This window comes from Azolla caroliniana, unplaced genomic scaffold, assembly GCF_043228905.1.
Source record: "Azolla caroliniana isolate FFs.n. ecotype wild unplaced genomic scaffold, voAzoCaro1.0.p SCAF_8, whole genome shotgun sequence".
Lineage (NCBI taxonomy): Eukaryota > Viridiplantae > Streptophyta > Polypodiopsida > Salviniales > Salviniaceae > Azolla > Azolla caroliniana.
The window spans coordinates 3,660,705-3,678,195 of record NW_028230443.1 but is presented as its reverse complement, the minus strand read 5'-3'; the positions used below and the strand labels follow the sequence as shown (position 1 = coordinate 3,678,195).

Sequence of the window (17,491 nt, the reverse complement as noted above, 5' to 3'; positions counted from 1 at the left end):
CTCTTACAAAAAGTCTAGTCTCATTAATGAATACATGAATGCAAGAAAACCAAAACAATATAAACAAGTGGGGCATTCTTAATAGCCCAGTTAAGAATCAGTAGTATTCCCAAAAGGTAATTCAACTTGAGTTTCCTTATGGATAAGATTTGGCAAGTTGTGATTTATTCATTTCCTTCAAAGGATTATGCTTTTACAAACAATTTGTTGTAGAGAATAATTTAGATGTTTGGATGGATGCGAGCAAACATATTAATGGACGGTAAGACTTTGAAATGACCAACAATATTTTCTTATATTGTCACGTAAATCTAACAAGAATTAGACATCTCAACCAAAGCCATACATTGATATGATATGTTCATGTCACAAAGAACTTGTCAAACAGTGTAGATTCATGGCTTTGAGCACTATTAATGGTTATATGCAAGCTTGGTTGTACTCAAACATGGTAGATGGGCATTGAGTTTGGCCTTTGCAGTTCATTATCTTGCCAACTCTAGGTACTCCTTTGTGTCAATCCACTTATGTATATGCATTGACCCCATTATCAATCGTCTAGAAATCTTGGGTTTGAATTTCTATCGTTGGTCTCCGTGATAGAATTCATTATGGATTGGATTATCCTCAACATCGTTCTCAGTGGGCCGAAAAATTGTGAACATTTTTTTATTCAATGAAAACACCTTGAGCGCATTCATAGAGAAAATAATGTTATTTGGGTCTAATTGTCATAATCATTCTAGTAAAATTGAAAATCAATGTAAAAGTCACATCCCACGTGTTCAACATGTAGGCTAGAGACGATTAAAACTTGCAAAGCCGTATTTGTGAAGTATCGCACACAAATGACATATCATGGTATCATTTACTTTATTCATCATTAATTAGGGATAAACTAAGATTCAAGGATTACTTTTCCCACTACAAAGTTTCAACGTAAAACATAATGTATAGTACCTAATTGATAAAAGCTACAAGTAGGTTTGTTTCCAACAACGTGGTATTGATATATTGTATCATATTGATTTCAAAGTTTTTCATTGGTTGGATAACTAACCATTTATCTAATTACAAACAAACAAATAAGACATCTAGGACCACCAAATTAGCTTAGAAGCTTCTTTATTGTCTTGTTACTCAATCATTTTCGTGCAATTCAATAGAAACAATAATGCATAACATGTGTGGAGACCAGACAAATATTATTTGCACGACATCTATTAGTTGTATTGTCTAGGAATTTAAAAGCTCGATATATTTATCCTTTGGGTGTCATCGAAACAAAACTCACATGACTTTGGAGGGCACCCTTCATCTATTCGTCACACCTAGTAAATGGAATCGAGTTGGATTTGCACGTTCAGAAAGGCAACACACACGTTCACAAAAAATGACAAAGAATTATTGCAAACGGTGTTTCCATTGAACATGTGTTGTTCATCTAAAACAAAAGGCTTTGGAACTTGAGAATGTAATTTATCTAGAGATTATGTGTACTTTGGTTTAGTGTGCATTATCATTGTTCATGGGGATGTGTGCACAATAATGATAAAATCTATTGATTCTTTAGTTAGGTTGTAATAAAAATATGTCACAATGGCATTTGGTTTTTCTTTGGTCATATGAGTCTAGTTAGATAATAGAGCAATGTTGATGAACATCTCTTTCTAGAAATCATCAACAATATGTGAGTCAGATTGATCTCATAAGTTGCCACACAGGGCATGCCAAATATGTTACTATCGAGGATATGTGGATGGAAGACTCTACTTTCAAAGGATTTATGATGTTTTGAAATATCTATTTGGAAGATAAAGCGTAATTAAATTATATGTAAGATCATGGCTAAAATCCTAATGAAATTGAGACCAACAAAGCAAGACCTTATGCACATGGCACAATGTGACTCGAACACCTCTTATTTAGTGATTGATTCCTTTTGCAATAACCATAATGGGGTTTAAATGGCATATTTAAATGCACCAAAAGTGGTCCTAACTTGTCCATTTGTGGCTCTTGTTTAGCCACTTTCTAGGACAATTTCTATTCTTGGCCATTCATTTGGGCCTTCTCTTGAGTCTTCACTAGCTACATGAGATTATCTTTATTTGGTTGTTAGTATTTTCTCACCCAACGCCAAGACATTTTTTTCATACACTACCTTTATTCATTTAAACTTGCCCATTCTTTTCTCAGTTGTGCTTTGAAGATGCACTTACATTTTCTCAATTATGCTTTGAATATGCACTTACATTGCATGCCCCTCATGTTCTTTCGAGTGGATAAGCCTTCCCTTCAAGAGAAATCACTTTAATTACTAGTCCAATCGCCATATTTGAGTACTTCACTCCCGTAACTCCTCAATCTCTTACACGAGGAAAGATAATGATTTAGTTGGTGCAATGAAGCCAGAAATACACAATTTCCTAGACACTTGTACCAAGTAAAGATAGACTTGGAGAACACTTTGGCAGAATGCTTAATGCTAGGTTGGGGAGAGGAAACCAAAGTTACAACCTTTAGTTCATACATGATACAAGTGTTTTTTACCAAGTCAAATCAATTAAGGACATAACAACCCTTCAACTAAGAATTAGGCTTTGATGGATGATGTATAGGAGTACTAGAGCATGTAACATGTCCAAATAGGTAGATAGTGACACGACCATGCCTAGAGCAAAAGGAGAAAAATAAAACACGAAAGAGAGAACTATTCAATAAAATGTCAAAGACAGCATAATTCACCACAATTAGGGGGTTGTGTGAGTATCAACAAGAGGTTCAAACCCCTAAAGAGAACCATTTTGCAAACGATGTGTGACATAATCCGATTGAGTTATACCAAAACCATAAATAATCATGGGCGATATTAGTTTCAAACAATTTGTGTACATATTGGAACAATGAGGCTTGATTACATGCCCCCAATCACACGATAGTACAAAGAGTAAAAATGGAGCTTGTGAGAAGAGCCATTATAGCCGTTGTGGGTGGGTGCATTTCTTTAAATCCATACAAAACTATTCAAAATAGCTTGATGTCTAATAGACCATGTTAGCTTATTAGTGGTTCAGGCCATATGCTTGTGGCGATGTGATACATTTTTATGTGCTCTAGGGTTTCAATTCAAAACCTTTTCCATTTACACCATAGCCAACTCCATAGGCACATTCAAATATTTTGATGGACATTTTGAGATCTCCTCCTTTCAGCCCCCCCACATATAGGTATAGGTGATGGGAATGGAACTCCTATACCTATACCTATACCTATACCCAATGGTATAGGTATAGGCTCGAGCTTTTGTCACTACCAAATATAAATTGAGATTTGGATCCACCATTCTTTCATTCCCTCATATGTACATATACAAGAAGAATTTTGGCAAGACGATTAGTTACAACAAGATGGCTTTTAAGCCTCTTCCATCTCTCCACCAAAGCTTTTTCTTCACTTCCTCTCATAAAAAAGACACTATGTCAATGCGGCACCACCACATGCATGTCCGAAAGCGAAAGACAGGCTCATATATTCCTTAATGCATCCCCTACTTCTCGCATGGATGGCCTCACGGAACGAGAATCCACGGTGCATTTAAGCGCGAGCTTCAAGACATTAATCAACTCTGATTGGGGACCTTGCTCCCACAAGCCATGAGCAAAAACCTTCTTCAACTTTCCACTCTCATAATGCTGGCCCGCCCATGCAACAATGTCTACGGATGGTCCATGCTCCGAAAAGCTACCGTCAAGCGCTTTCTTCCCTGATATGAGCACTAACAAAAGCACCCCATAGCTGTACACATCGGCTTTGTCCGAAACACGGCGTTGTAGAACATACTCCGGAGCTACATAGCCCAAAGTCCCAAATACATCAGTAGTTACATGTGTTTCGGATGCATTCAAAAGCCTTGCAAGCCCGAAATCGGACAGGAATGCATTCAAGTTCTTGTCCAAGAGAACATTGCTCGGCTTGATGTCACGATGAAGAATCCTCTCATCATGGAGATAAATCAATGCTTCGGCAATATCCAGAGCAATCTTATATCGTACCTTCCAGCTCACAAATCCTCTTTCTCCATCATGGATCAAGCTCTGGAGATTTCCCCCTGGTAAATAATTGTATAGGAGGAACATCTCATTTTTGCTTGCATAGTAGCCAATAAGAGTGACCAGATTCGTATGCCGTACCTTTGCCAGACTATGCACCTCGGCCTCAAATTGTTGAGTGCCTTCAAACTTTCCTAGATAGATTTTCTTCACAGCTACATATAATCCAGGCCTAACCTCAGCCTTATAAGTACATCCAAAGCCACCACTACCAATGAGGTTATTCAAACTGAATTGTCCTGTTGCCTCCACAATATTTTCATAAGTTAACTCAAACCCAAAAGTGTTCTCGAATGTGACTAGTTGGCATCTCTCAGGCAGAGCTATATGCCTTCTCCGACGAATAGGAATCCATCCTTTAAAATATGCAAACAAGACCAGAAAGATAACAAATGCGAATCCAATAACACATCCCGATGTGATAGCGGCAATTATTATCGCATTTAGTGAATGAGTCCTTTTCTCCAAAGAAGATTCAGCAGCATGTGGTGCCAAAGTTGAATTGGAACTAATTCCAAAAAGACGACGCCGCCTAAAATTATACTCATTCAAATCATTCATCCTCATTGAGAAGTCAAGATGAACAAGATTCTTTCCATTCTCTAAAGATTTAGGAATAGACCCAATGATCTGGTCTGAATTAGACTTGAAATCTATGAGAAATTCACAACTGAGGAATTTGTTCCAGCTCAGCCTCGATATTAAAGCCTCAAACTTTAGGCAAGATGCCAAAAGACGCTTTGAAAGTAAGACTTTGAACTTGTTTATTGAAATGATGGACCCATATGATGGTTTTTTCTCCATAATTCTATCCCCTATGAGGGATCCAGTAGAATCATTCTCATTTACATCATGAATCACTGGCATCCCATGATTTGAAATCCAATATGGAAACCTGGGTTTCACACTACCACAGTATAAGCTGGAAAAGTAAGCTTTTATCTTCATCCTCATGTTGGATCTGCTGCGATCTGATAGAAGCATTGGGCAGTTCCATGGTCCATCTCTTGAAACCTTTCTAAGAGATTCTTTAAAAGAATTCCCACTTATATTAAACATGGCCATGCAATTGAAGGACAGCTTTGATGGCAGATAGCCTTCCAGTTTGTTACCACCCAAGTCAAGATAAATCAATCTTCTACATTGTGTCAATCCTTCCGAAAGAGTTCCGGTGAGAGAGTTTTCCGCTAGGTTAAGAACTTGAAGACTTTTACAGCTCCCCCAATAAGTGGGTAAAATGCCACTTACGGATGCTGCTGCCCTAGGAGCCCATAAAAGCTGAAGTCTAGGAAGGTTGAGTAGAGCCACTGGAATAGCTGAAAATGAATTGAATTCTTCCTTTCTTGGGTATTCTGCCAGTTTCGGATTCCAGCCTATTACATCCTTTGAAACACCATCATGGATGCATGGACCATTGGCACTATTTGTGAGAATAAGAAACAAGAGTTGAGAGCATTTAGCCAGTGTGGAAGGGATGCTTCCATTAAGGCGATTTTGAGAGACATCCAGAACCTCTAGTTTCTTCAATTCTCCAATCTCAGTAGGAATAGGCCCAGTTAGAAGATTGGAAGAAACCTTCAGTGTTTTCAGGTATGGACACCTTCCGAAACCCGATGGTATTCTCCCGGTGAGGAAATTGTTTTCCATATGAACATGCACCAATTTGTGACAATCATCTGTTATATCCAATGGGATTGTGCCCACAAACATGTTGGAAGATATATCGAGGACCTCAAGCTCAGGAAGCTTTCCGAGAGAAACATGTACCTCTCCAGAGAGCCTATTCCCAGCCACATTTAAAACCTTCAGCTTCTGCAAGCATGAAATAGTGGTGGGTAATTTGCCTTCAAATGCATTGTAACCCAAATTTATATACTTCAATCCTGAGAGGCGTCCAATGCCTCGGGGTATGGAACCAGACATTTCATTCTCAGCTAGATCTAACCACTCGAGATTCATCAATGATGAAATTTGGTCGGGAATCTCTCCGAAGAATGAATTGCAAGGAAAAGAGAGAATTCTCAATTGAGACAGGTTCCCGATGGCAGGGGAAATGGTGCCTGAGAGCTTGGCCATGGTGGAAGCTTCCGATGAGCTTTGAAAAGCCCGAAGCTCGCATCTTCGCACATCAAGCCTTTGCCTTGTGTAAGGTGAAGAGTTCAAATCCAACATACCTTCGCTTATGGAAACACGATTTGTCGCATCTTCGCTGCTGGAGAAACGAGTTCTTACATTTTCACCAGTAGGAATATGGCTTTTTATACCTGGAATTCTGTAAATATGATGATTTGTGGTAGCTTCACTTGTAGAGCCATGATTTACTGTATCTTCACTTGTAGACCCATGGTTTCTTGCATCTTCACTAGGGGAGACCACACCGGAACCTTTTGAAACAGACCTGCTTGAAATAGTGAGAGAAATGACCCTCGAGACCGAATTACACCTTACCCCTTTCCATGTACAAGGATCTGTACCCTTCTTCCAATCAGAAAGAAGCCCAAGAGGGTCTTCATGGATTGATGCTTTTATGGCAATGAGAGCCTCTCCATCAACAGAAAAAGCATAGGCACCATAAATGTGTATAAATGAGCACCAGACTATAAAAGCTGTATAACCCCCAAACATCTCAAGATGGAGCAAACTCTATATAGATGAAGTACGTATACTCTGCCCTAAAAGCTAGAAAACAATTAACAGAAACCCTAAATTAAGGCTGTTATGAAGAGATCAATCCAAAGGCTGTGACTTTTTCATAGGCCCTCTCATGCTCTAAATCAGGGTTTTGTGATGTCAAGCCAAAAAAACATATATTTATTTTGTTCGAGAAGCTGAAAATCTCAAGGAAAAAAAACCCTAATTTAAGGAAAGGGTCAATCCAAGCCCTATAACCTTGTTCTAGAACCAAAATTTCAACTTTTAGCAGGAGAAAGAAATCTAAATCATGTAGCTTTACTCTAGAAACTGAAATACCCGAAAAAATAATAACCCAAATCTCAAAACCTGAGGAAAAAATCTTAATCACCTAAGCTGAGAAAGGAAAAACTAATACTCAGACAGAGCAAAGCCCCTAATCCTGAAATCTCAGAAAAAGAAACTTTAATTCACAACCAGTAATCTTGTTTCTAGAAGCGGAAATTCTCCGGATTCACTGATTAGGAAACTGAAGCTCTAATTCTAAAACCTTTGTCCTAGAAGCTGAAAGAAAAAATATTCATAGGGATAAAAGAAAAGAGCCCAAATTACGGTTTAGGTCCAGCCATTGAAATCAATCTGAGAAATAGTGAAGGAAGAAAAAAATTGGGGTTAACAACTGAGAGAGAAAGATGTAGATTCAAGACTATGGTTGAATTGAATTGAAGACAAAAAAACCCAAATAGGGTTTAGGGCCAAATCATGGAGGGCAATCTGAAAAATGGTGAAGAAAGAAAAAGGTTAAAAGTTTACATCAGAGAGAGAGAGAAATTCAGAGTGAAGTCTGTGGTGAATTAAATTGCACATGCACACACATACAAAAAAACCCAAATTAGGGTTTACGGGTAAACCATGGAGGGCAATCTGAGAAATGGGGAAGGAAGAAAAAGATTTAAGTTTCACCTCAGAGAGAGACAGACAGAAACAGGCATGCAGAGTCAAGGCTATGGTTGAATTAATTAATTAGTGCACACACAAAAATCCAAATTAGGGATTACAGCCAAACATGGAGGGCAATCTGAGAGAGATGAGGAAGGGAGAAAAGAAGAAGGTTAAGGTCTGGATCGAGAGACAGACAGACAGACAGGTCAGAGAGATCAACAGATTAGGGTTAGAACAGAATTCCCCAACGAAAGTAAAATCAATTCATTCTTCAATATATTGCATAATGTAAATAGTATATGTATATATATTATATAGAATGTGCAACCTTAGGCTTTCCAAAAGTTAACAGGAAAAATTAGCAAAACAGAACAATTATTCATTTCAACAACTAATTATGGATCCCATTTCTCTGATTGATTATTTAACCTTAGTCTCTTGTTTGTTTCTTAAAGGTTCAATGAAAATCAATTGAATATTATTGTTTACTCTTCAATCCATCATCATCATCATTATTATAATAATAATAATTATTACTATTATTTCTACTTATTATTATTATTTTCCAAAAAACTTATTATTATTATTCTTGTTACTATTGTTGTTGTTGTGTTGTTGCAAACTTTAGGCTTTTCCTTGAGGTTTCCTAAAAGGTTTGATTGATTTTTCAGTCATCATTCCCACATGAGATTTCTTCAGATTCCCAGTCCACTTCTTTTTTGGGGGGGTTCTCGATTGGATCCAATCGGTTCCGTTCCGCTTTGTCACTTGTCAACGATGGAATCATCGTCATGATTCCTTTCCAGTCCCCCCCTAGATTCATCGGAAAAACCCGATAGAAGATGGTGACCTTCATGAATCGTGAAAACCTGACAGAAGATCGTGTCCTGTCCCACGTTTTGACAATTCGCCCGAATGATTTTTATCATCTGATTCTGTTCATTTACCCCTGTTGCCTGCTCCCTCGTAAGGTCGAGTTTCGGGTGAAACTTATCGCGCACCCGGGTCTTTGTTCTAATAGTAAGTAGCCTTTACCTGGAAGCCCCTTTCATGATACTCAAAAAAACCACAAACGAACCGTGTTTTGGTCTCTTCCTTTCTGTAAGGTCGATGTTTCCACGCGAATGAATATTTGTTTGAATTTTCTTCGTTTCATCCATAGTCCTTTCGTAAAAGTTGGATTTCTAACGAAAACAATTGTCGTGAGGTTGAACTCACACAAATATTCATCGTGCTTTTCTTCTCCATTAACCCATTTACACACATGTCATACAAGAGAAAAAAAACCAACAAAAAGGCAAGAGTGTCATTTTGAACGTTGAATTCACACAAACAGTAGTCGTCTCATTATTGTTTTCAACACGCCTTGTCTCCATCATCGCAATGCGAAACAATCAATGAGACGCATGGAAAAAAAGGGTAGTATAATTTCCAAGGTTGAAAATGGTGGAGCATCTAAGCTAGAAAAATAAGGAAGAAAAAGATAAGTGGCGTTCTGTTCTGTAGTTTTAATAGTCTTCTAGAACTCGAGGCCACCTTATTGTGTCCTTCTGGGGGGTTGTTGTCGCGTCGACTCCTCGGTATTATTCATTCATCCCATTTTTATGAAGAGGTCTTCTAAAACCAGAGACTCTTCTACACTTTATGTCTTTTCTTTTGAGCCAACATCTATCCCCCACCACTCCCATCTTCGATTGATTACTAAGATTTCTAAATGTGAATCTTCTTGACTATGCTCATCATCATCTCTTGTGTCGTTCCTTCCATGTAGTGTGTAGACCCTCCTTTATCATTCCTTCATCTCATATGTATGAATGGGTCTTCGGAAATGTGAGATCTGTTATTATATTGACCTCATCTTTTTGGTTCTTCATATTGTGTACTTTCCAATGTCCGTGTGCATTCCTCCAATTCCTATTACAAATTTATTCTCTAAAGCACAATACTTCTTATTATGCCAGCAAGTGTTTTTCGGCAAACCCACGCATGCAATATAAAGACTTTATGAGAAATAAATCCTCTTTAATGTCCTTCGATTGATGAAGTATGCACTGGCCATACTCATCTTTCAGAACATCGATTGTGTTACTCATTTTAGTGCAATGAAAGTCATTCATATGTCATGACCACATATTCGACATCTTGTCATTTTCAACAGTATCTTAAGTTGTGAGACCCAAACCATGTAATTTCCTCCACCACTCAATTTGATGACCTTTCTGGAATCAAATGATTTGAGCTCAATTGCAAATACATAAAAACCGGCCTTAAAATAGTGTCACAATTTTTGAGAAAACAAATACAATGAGCCGATTGCATGCACACACACCTCTCTTCCTCTCAAAAATGACGGGACACTCCTACCCACTTCTTATAAGTTATCATCCCCATACATTCAAGGTGAAAAAGGACTATTGTTCTCCTCCACACTCCTAGTCATGATCTTGAATTCGAGAATGACGCATCTTGAGGTCTACCTAGAGCATATTGCACTTGGAGGGCCTACGACAATCAAGAGATCAAGGAAGAGGACCATCTCATATCACCATCAATACTCAATGCACAAATCTCACCCTTCAACAAATTGGGCACACCAACCTTGCCTACTCCTTTAGGCACATATATTGTATATGCACTCCACCTAAACATATGAGTGGCCTAAGAAAAATGCATGAGTTGTTGTGGTAGTACGCATGACCATCCACACCATCAGAGGAGATACTCTTGTAATTATACATTTTTTGGGTCCCATGAGTCGCATTTTTCTAGCTCCCTAATGATGTTAGGATGTCATCGCCATAATAAAGCGACCATGATTAGACCTATCGCGTAACTATTTTCCATGTGTAAAACAGTGATCGACACATTATCAATATTTAACATAATTATAAACATAGGTTTTGGATGGTCCTATTTGCCAAGTATGGCATTTGCATTCTCCAAATATATGATTGGATGGATTGATAGGCCTTTTTCTCTGGAGGAAAAGAAGAAGGAAATAACATAGTTGATATATCATCACTTTCATTTTCCTATCTTACAAGCACATGGATGTAATTTTGAGAAACACCACGATGAACTTTTTTCAACATCTCATAGAATCCGAAGCATATATCTCTATACTTCCCACAAAAGACCCATCCTTCCATGTTCAATGATTGCATGAAATAAAATGACATTATAAATTGTAGCCAAGCATAAAGAAGATTGATTGAGAGACAATACCTAACACCTTGGACCATGTTGGTGAAAACACATAGAAATGATCAATGTCACAATGCCAGGCATGATTGATTAACATTTATTTAATGTTGTGAATTGGGTTCCTTTATCTACTTCTCTTATGATCTTGGATCGTTGAGAAAGATAGTTAAGTTTCTTTAAGTTCATCATTATTAAATAGACACAAAACATCTTGTTTAGGAATATATTGTTTTAAGTGTAGAAGTATAGAGACTTGAAAGTGACGTGGAAATGTGGTCCAAGTGGGTTGATGGCTTGAGATATAGAATATCACAAAGAGAAATGGAATGAAGCAAAATACAAACATCTTCAAAAGGCCAACTTGACCTATGCCATACTAAAACTTTTACATTCACGTGAATGTCATAGAATGTCTACCAAGTTGCCCTTAGGTGGTCAATCAAAGTACCATGGTATAGGGGCTATGGGTTCAAGTAATCCAGAGGATAACATCGATATGCGTCGTAGTGAATTGTGTGGGGGATCACATTCATTGATATCTTCTATCCTTTGGTGTGCGACCCATGGGACCAATCAATTGTTACAACGTTCTCTGCTCATTTGTGTAGGTGGTGGATTTTAAAATGGTAAAACAAAAAGAAAAACAACGAAAGTTGAAAATGAAAAAGCGAAACAAAAGAACTACATAAGATTTTGGCATCTACAAAATTAGACCGTAAAAGTGTGTAGTAAATATAGAATATGAATTTAAAGGGTAATGTGGCAAGAAAGAAAGATGAGACAACTTTATAGAAATATACCCCTATCATCATGTATATACACATATATGTATACCTCTGGTCATCAATGCACTGGACTCCTCATCTTTTCAAAACAATTTGTATTGGTCCCATGATAGACTAACTACCCCACCAATAATGACTCTAGTGTTCAATATCGTCATCGTCATACCCTACTTTGTCTTCGGAACGAGTAAGTTGTGGTTGAATATCATTTGTTGGATCTTCCATTAGTTTGGTTTTATAGTCAAGCAAATGAGAAAAGAATTTGCATAGTGTCATTGACAATATTTGCATCATCCTTACAAGTTCTTGAAATATTATACAACCTTGTTGAATCTATGTGTGTGTGAGAGAGAAAGACTCTGATGATGATGTAATATATCATTGTCCTTGAGAGTCTAGAAGAATGACCTAATGAACCTCAATAAAAGAAAAGTTTACATGATAGGGCATGGTTCACAAGTGATTGTTTATGCTCAAAGATAGAGCATAAGGAAGGTTCCTAGAATATAGGTCTCCATGGAGGATATGCTCAAGCCAATGCATTGAAAAAGACATTGTGGATGTAATCATAGACAAACATAATCATGATTCCATGAGCAACAAATTGCAATACTATTGTACTCACATCAAGCCTAATGGGTGGGGACACTTACAAAGAAATGATAGGATACACCCAATCATACATTGCCGTTGCCACACCAAAAACATGATAGAAAATCGTTCCTCACACTTATCCTTTTCTTTCAATCTATCTATTTGAAATTCGACTCTAGACTTGCTACATTTTATAGCTTTTTCAAGGGCAAATTACAATACATGTATACAACACTCTTTGAGGTCCCATATATTCAAATAACCAAACATTCTTAATGCATTTTTTAATAATTGGATTTCTATTTCTTTTCTCTTGCAAGACTACAGTTGATTGTCACATAACGCACTCTTCAACTAGACTTGGAAAGTTACCGTAACATTTGTGATCTATATAATGTTTAAGAATGATATTATTCACAAAATCAAGAGATAATGCACATGTGCTTGCTTTCATGTAGACTAAGCTTGAATTACAAAGTTGAAGTGGAGGGTTTGTCTCATCTTAAGATTTCTTCAAAGCATCCTACACAGCAATATGAAAGCAAAAGTTGTACGATTCGAATGCCTTACACGTCGAGATGGGGAAGCTCGTGCTATGCTCGTATTACCTTTCGGAACAAGTTCATTTTAAACAAATGACAACGAATGTGTCTGCTGTTGAAATTTTGAAATAATCCCCTTTTGATCATGATAGAAAAAACAAACATATTATCTTGTATCAATATATCTATATATATAGAAAGGATTAAAAAAAAGAAGCCCCCAAAGTGAAAGTAGAACGTAAACTCTCTTTACTTTCGAGTAAATTGTGCAAAAACATACAATAAGAAGCTACATCATGTCTTTTCCAAGAGTTGTATCATCTTTGAGCCTTCTTAAATGGAACTTTGGGGGTTTGGGCAACGGGCAGTCGCGACCGACTCTTCTTCCGGTCAACACCTTTCCAAGCATTGTCTTTTACACAAACCTCAAATTTATCCGGGTTATCGATAGATTGCTTCCTTCTTCTGGTATTGGTACCTTCAATACCTTGCTCGCCATTGCCATCACAATGCTCCGAGTGTTCTTTACCATTGATCTCATGGACATCTCGGCCGGCCACTAGCGGTCCTCGGGAACTCCGTCGGCCCCTTGGGAGCGTATGAACATCTACCTTCACAATCGTGCTTATTGCACCATTTTTGGTTTCTCTTCTTCTTGTCCTCTCCTTCTCGGGACTAACTCCCCTTCTCTTAAAGCCACATTCTACCTTTATTGTTTTTGAGCCTAGGTGCCCACTATCAGAAGACTCAATGTCCATGCACTGATCCCTAGGGCATACCTTAACACCGTTGTTTCCATTGGTTTTCTGATACTTATTCGAGCATTCATCGACAAGCTTTGAACATTCGACCCGCCTCTTCTTCATCGGTGGCAGCTTCTGTGTGAAACTCAAAAGTATCGAGGCTGCAAGGTTGTCCATACCCGAGATGTTATCATCGCCATCACCATCATTGTCATTATAATTAGCATCATCATTATCTGATGATGCCATTGCCATGGACTTCCTCTTCCGGATTGTTGAATTTGATAGTTTCCGGGACATTGCATTGCTTTCAAATGTTTTCGAGGAGCATTCTCTTTCTTGCTTGATGACATTGCCAAGCACCTCAGTGCTTGAAGATTGCATGGATACCGCTTGCATTGTGACTTGACTCGATGTGCTCAAGTCCGAGGCCTGTCTTTGGCGACTAAGTTGTGGTTTCTTCATTTGGGGGCCGATGGCATCATCTTTTCGGTAGCTTCCACTAAGCATGTCTTCATTGAACTCTTCAAGTGCTCCATCTGTAAAACACACCCCTGAAACACTTACTTGTTGCAAAGATGGCTTTAAACCTCGTCTGGCCTCTGGCATGGAAGGAGAAGTCGGCATGTGAATGGCCATCACATTGTTCCCTTCCTCATGCTTCATTTTCGCATCATTTATTTCTTCTTCTTTGCAACCTTCTTGCGGTGATGACATCGGCTTCAAATGTACCGCATCACTGTCACTACTCTTCAACATAACGTTCAGAGGCTTCTGGACAGTGAGCTTTTGACTGATTGGAGGGCTGCTTGAGTTATTATTCCCGAGGAAGCTATTCATATTAGCATGAAGGTTATAAACCGCTTGTTGAGGATATAAGCTTCGATGAGTAGTATTTTGCAATGGTGGTAGTAGCCATCCTGCTCCTGTATGGTTTCCGTTCGGGAAACAATGTTGTTCAGGCATGGGTGCAGCAACATCATTTTGCGGATACCAAATATTTGTTTCAAGCTCTTGATGTCGTCCTTTGGCACTAAATACATCCACACCTGATGTGGTGTTGAACCCAAGATTGGAATCTTCCTGTGATGCTTTATGACAAGAAGCTAGTTTATCCTCTTCTTGGTGAAGTAAAGCATGGCAACCCAATGCTCTTGCGCTACCATCAGAGCCCTGGTGTGAAAACAACATTTGGCGATTAGAGTTGGGTGTCATAACATAAAATAAAGAATATACACCAGTACTGGAGACACTTTCCCGCTGGGATTCCCAAATTGTGTGATAGTTTAGGACCTAACATTATGAGGGAAAAAGCCCGGTTGCCCTTAATAGAACAAACACCAATGTCTATATATCAATCAATCAATCTATATGTATCTTTCTATCGTTAAAAAAGAACAAACTTCTTATAATGTTTAAACCTACATTCTTACGGAGAGAAATAGACAAGAACCTGAATAACCCAATGTGTCTCCTTTCCTACAGCTCGAGTCATTGCTCCTTCGTGATTCTGTTGAGGCTGGGTTACCACTTTTGTATTAGTTTGTATATTCATACCTCCAAAATCCAAAGGTTTCTCATCAAGATTTGGGGGCACCTTGGATCCTTGCACACTTTGGAGAGGATTGTTACGAACGTCATAGTTTGAGTTTGGGTAGAATATAATGCTGTCACAAGAAATCGGCTCTTGACGTGACCCGCTTACATCATTCTCAGGTTTGTCTAGTTCATCATCAGTGTCATCTTCAGGCAGTTGCTCAAGGTCTATAACCTTTTTCCTCGTTGAGGTATTTGTGTTCTTATTTGGGCCTCGTCTAGCCTCATCTATACTCCCAAAGTTGCTTTTATGCTTTAAATTTTCATCGGGAAGGCTCTGTAATATCTTAGCATCAGTTAATTGAGTAGAATTAAGTAAAATGGCTGATTCCCCAAGTTTGGCCTTACGCATTAATGCCTTCTGCACTTCATAAAGCTTATGAAGGTCATGCACCTGATATATAGATGTATGGTTAGTTCAACTCTGTCTCTTTCATATAAAATCTACTTGCATCCCTAGTTAAAAGAGTATGGTATCACCAAAATAATTTAAGATAGAAATACAACATTCATGAGCATAAAGCAGTAAAAGCAGGAAAAGGAAGCACTAAAAGCATAGAGACGCTCTAAAAACCATAGGAAAGCACTTCAAATACATCAACAACGCATACAAATGCGATGTAGAAGAAAAGTCTGGTACACAACATGCATACACACTGTGCAAGCAAAAAGAATAATATAGGCTATAACATCAAAAAAACATTGAGAAATATGCAAATTAACCTGTTCTTTGAAAGTTTTCTCATGTTGCAACATAATCTCTCTCACGTAAGCTTTATTCATGAATGTGCTATGTTTCATCACATCTGAATTCAGTGGAATCTGATGTTCTTCCATTGTGCTGGCACCAAATCTCTCCATATCTTTACCAGCGGCCGATATAATACTCAAAAGCTACTCACCCTACAAAAAATAGTGGGAAATAAAGGTTAGGCAAAGTAGGTACAAGCAATCTCATATTAATTTAGCATATAGAAATCTTCAAGATGATATCGCATCATGGGATAACCATAAAAGGTTTGTATTTTCCAAACAACATTTATAAAGTATGTAAACCCAAGCACAATATCCACCTCACCAAGTTTTTCTATTAGTTCTCCAAAGAATAATGAGTAGAGACATTGCCCATGAAGAACTTTAGCACTAATTAAGTAAGAGAAACAGACCATGTAATATAATTATACAGACGGATAGACTATGTGCAAGCAAACAAAAACAAGATCACAAAAGATGTTTCAAACAATCTAACCTGAAAAACACCGTTTGTAAATATATACATTATATGCAAACAAGAGCTTGAATTTGAGACCCATTTTGGGCGATGCATGGCACCCACTTCAGAAAGGGTTCGACGAGAGGTACTAATATGAAAATAACAAACAAGCCTAAAACAGTACATAAATTAGACACCCAGTTTGGTCTAGCAATCTATTGGAAAGATTCCAGAAAAAGCAAAGAGAGGTTGTAACATTAAAATGGGCATTAGAAAACAAACAAACAGAAGTTAACCTGTTCTTTGACAATAATTTTGCTGCTGTTGGTGCAACAAGACCTTCTCTGGTCTCACAGGACAGGCTCCCTCTGATCATGATGGCTGAAGATAGGGATAGGGATAGGGTTAGGGTTAGTGCTTATTGAAGATTCTGTTATATTCATAAACCCAACAACAAAAAGAAGATAGATCTGCAGTGGTGGAGATGATGTTGGGAAGAGGGGCAACTCAACCTTCCCCTTCTCTCTGTTCACAAAATCTAGTTGAAAGAGAAAAAGAAGAAGAAGAAGAAGAAGAAGAAGAAGAAGGAAAACAAGAGGCTTTCCTTTCCACTCTCTCTGCTGAGAGGGAAAGAAAGAGCCAAGGTAAAGCAATCTCTCTCTCTCTCTCTCTCTCTCTCTCTCTCTCTTACACGGTTATACTTCTGAGCAAAAAACATGTGTAAAACATCTCTCTCTCTCTCTCTCTCTCTCTCTCTAGTCACTCTCTCCCTCTAAGCTCTGTTCCTCTTATCTCGTTCATATACCATACCCACATAGGCTTCTTTACTGACATAAATTCATACACACTCAGACTGTCCCTGGGTTGACACAGATAGATAGATCCCCCCCTCTCTTAGTCCCCTTCTTTCTTTCTTTCTTTCTCTCTCTATCTTTCTCTCTCTAAACAAAAGCTATCTTGCTTGTCTCTCTCCTCCTGTCTCTCTCTCTCTCTCTCTATCTTTTCCAAACATAATAAGCTCTGTCTCCTCCCCCTGATTCTCTCCTCTCTCTAAACAGAAGCTCTCTCTCTCTCTCTCTCTAAAAAGAGAAGAGAAGAGAAGCTACATATCTTTCCCACCTCTCCTCCC

General features: G+C 38.2%; 2 protein-coding genes across 2 annotated transcripts; both read right to left on the bottom strand.

Moving 5' to 3' along the window:
- Positions 1-2,821: 2,821 nt before the first annotated feature.
- On the bottom strand, positions 2,822-6,781 carry LOC147860824 (LRR receptor-like serine/threonine-protein kinase RPK2). The gene is made up of 2 exons (XM_087323664.1): positions 6,377-6,781; positions 2,822-6,286 (listed from the first exon to the last, which is right to left on the bottom strand). The coding sequence occupies exons 1-2, from the start codon at positions 6,735-6,737 to the stop codon at positions 3,528-3,530; spliced, it is 3,120 nt and encodes a 1,039-aa protein (XP_087179790.1). The 5' UTR covers positions 6,738-6,781; the 3' UTR covers positions 2,822-3,527.
- Positions 6,782-13,038: 6,257 nt separating this feature from the next.
- LOC147860823 (uncharacterized) lies at positions 13,039-17,106 on the bottom strand. The gene is made up of 4 exons (XM_087323665.1): positions 16,659-17,106; positions 15,873-16,052; positions 15,007-15,543; positions 13,039-14,726 (listed from the first exon to the last, which is right to left on the bottom strand). The coding sequence occupies exons 2-4, from the start codon at positions 16,008-16,010 to the stop codon at positions 13,128-13,130; spliced, it is 2,274 nt and encodes a 757-aa protein (XP_087179791.1). The 5' UTR covers positions 16,011-16,052; positions 16,659-17,106; the 3' UTR covers positions 13,039-13,127.
- Positions 17,107-17,491: the final 385 nt, after the last annotated feature.

Bases quoted from the DNA above. Each gene is read 5' to 3' on its own strand.
- LOC147860824 (XM_087323664.1), bottom strand. From the start codon at position 6,737: ATGTTTGGGGGTTATACAGCTTTTATAGTCTGGTGCTCATTTATACAC. The intron at 6,287-6,376 runs GTATAAAAAGCC...CCATAAGCGAAG, and splicing joins TCATATTTACAGAATTCCAG to GTATGTTGGATTTGAACTCT.
- LOC147860823 (XM_087323665.1), bottom strand. From the start codon at position 16,010: ATGGAGAGATTTGGTGCCAGCACAATGGAAGAACATCAGATTCCACTG. The intron at 15,544-15,872 runs GTTAATTTGCAT...TCTATATATCAG, and splicing joins AGAAAACTTTCAAAGAACAG to GTGCATGACCTTCATAAGCT. The intron at 14,727-15,006 runs GTTCTTGTCTAT...TTTTCACACCAG, and splicing joins AGACACATTGGGTTATTCAG to GGCTCTGATGGTAGCGCAAG.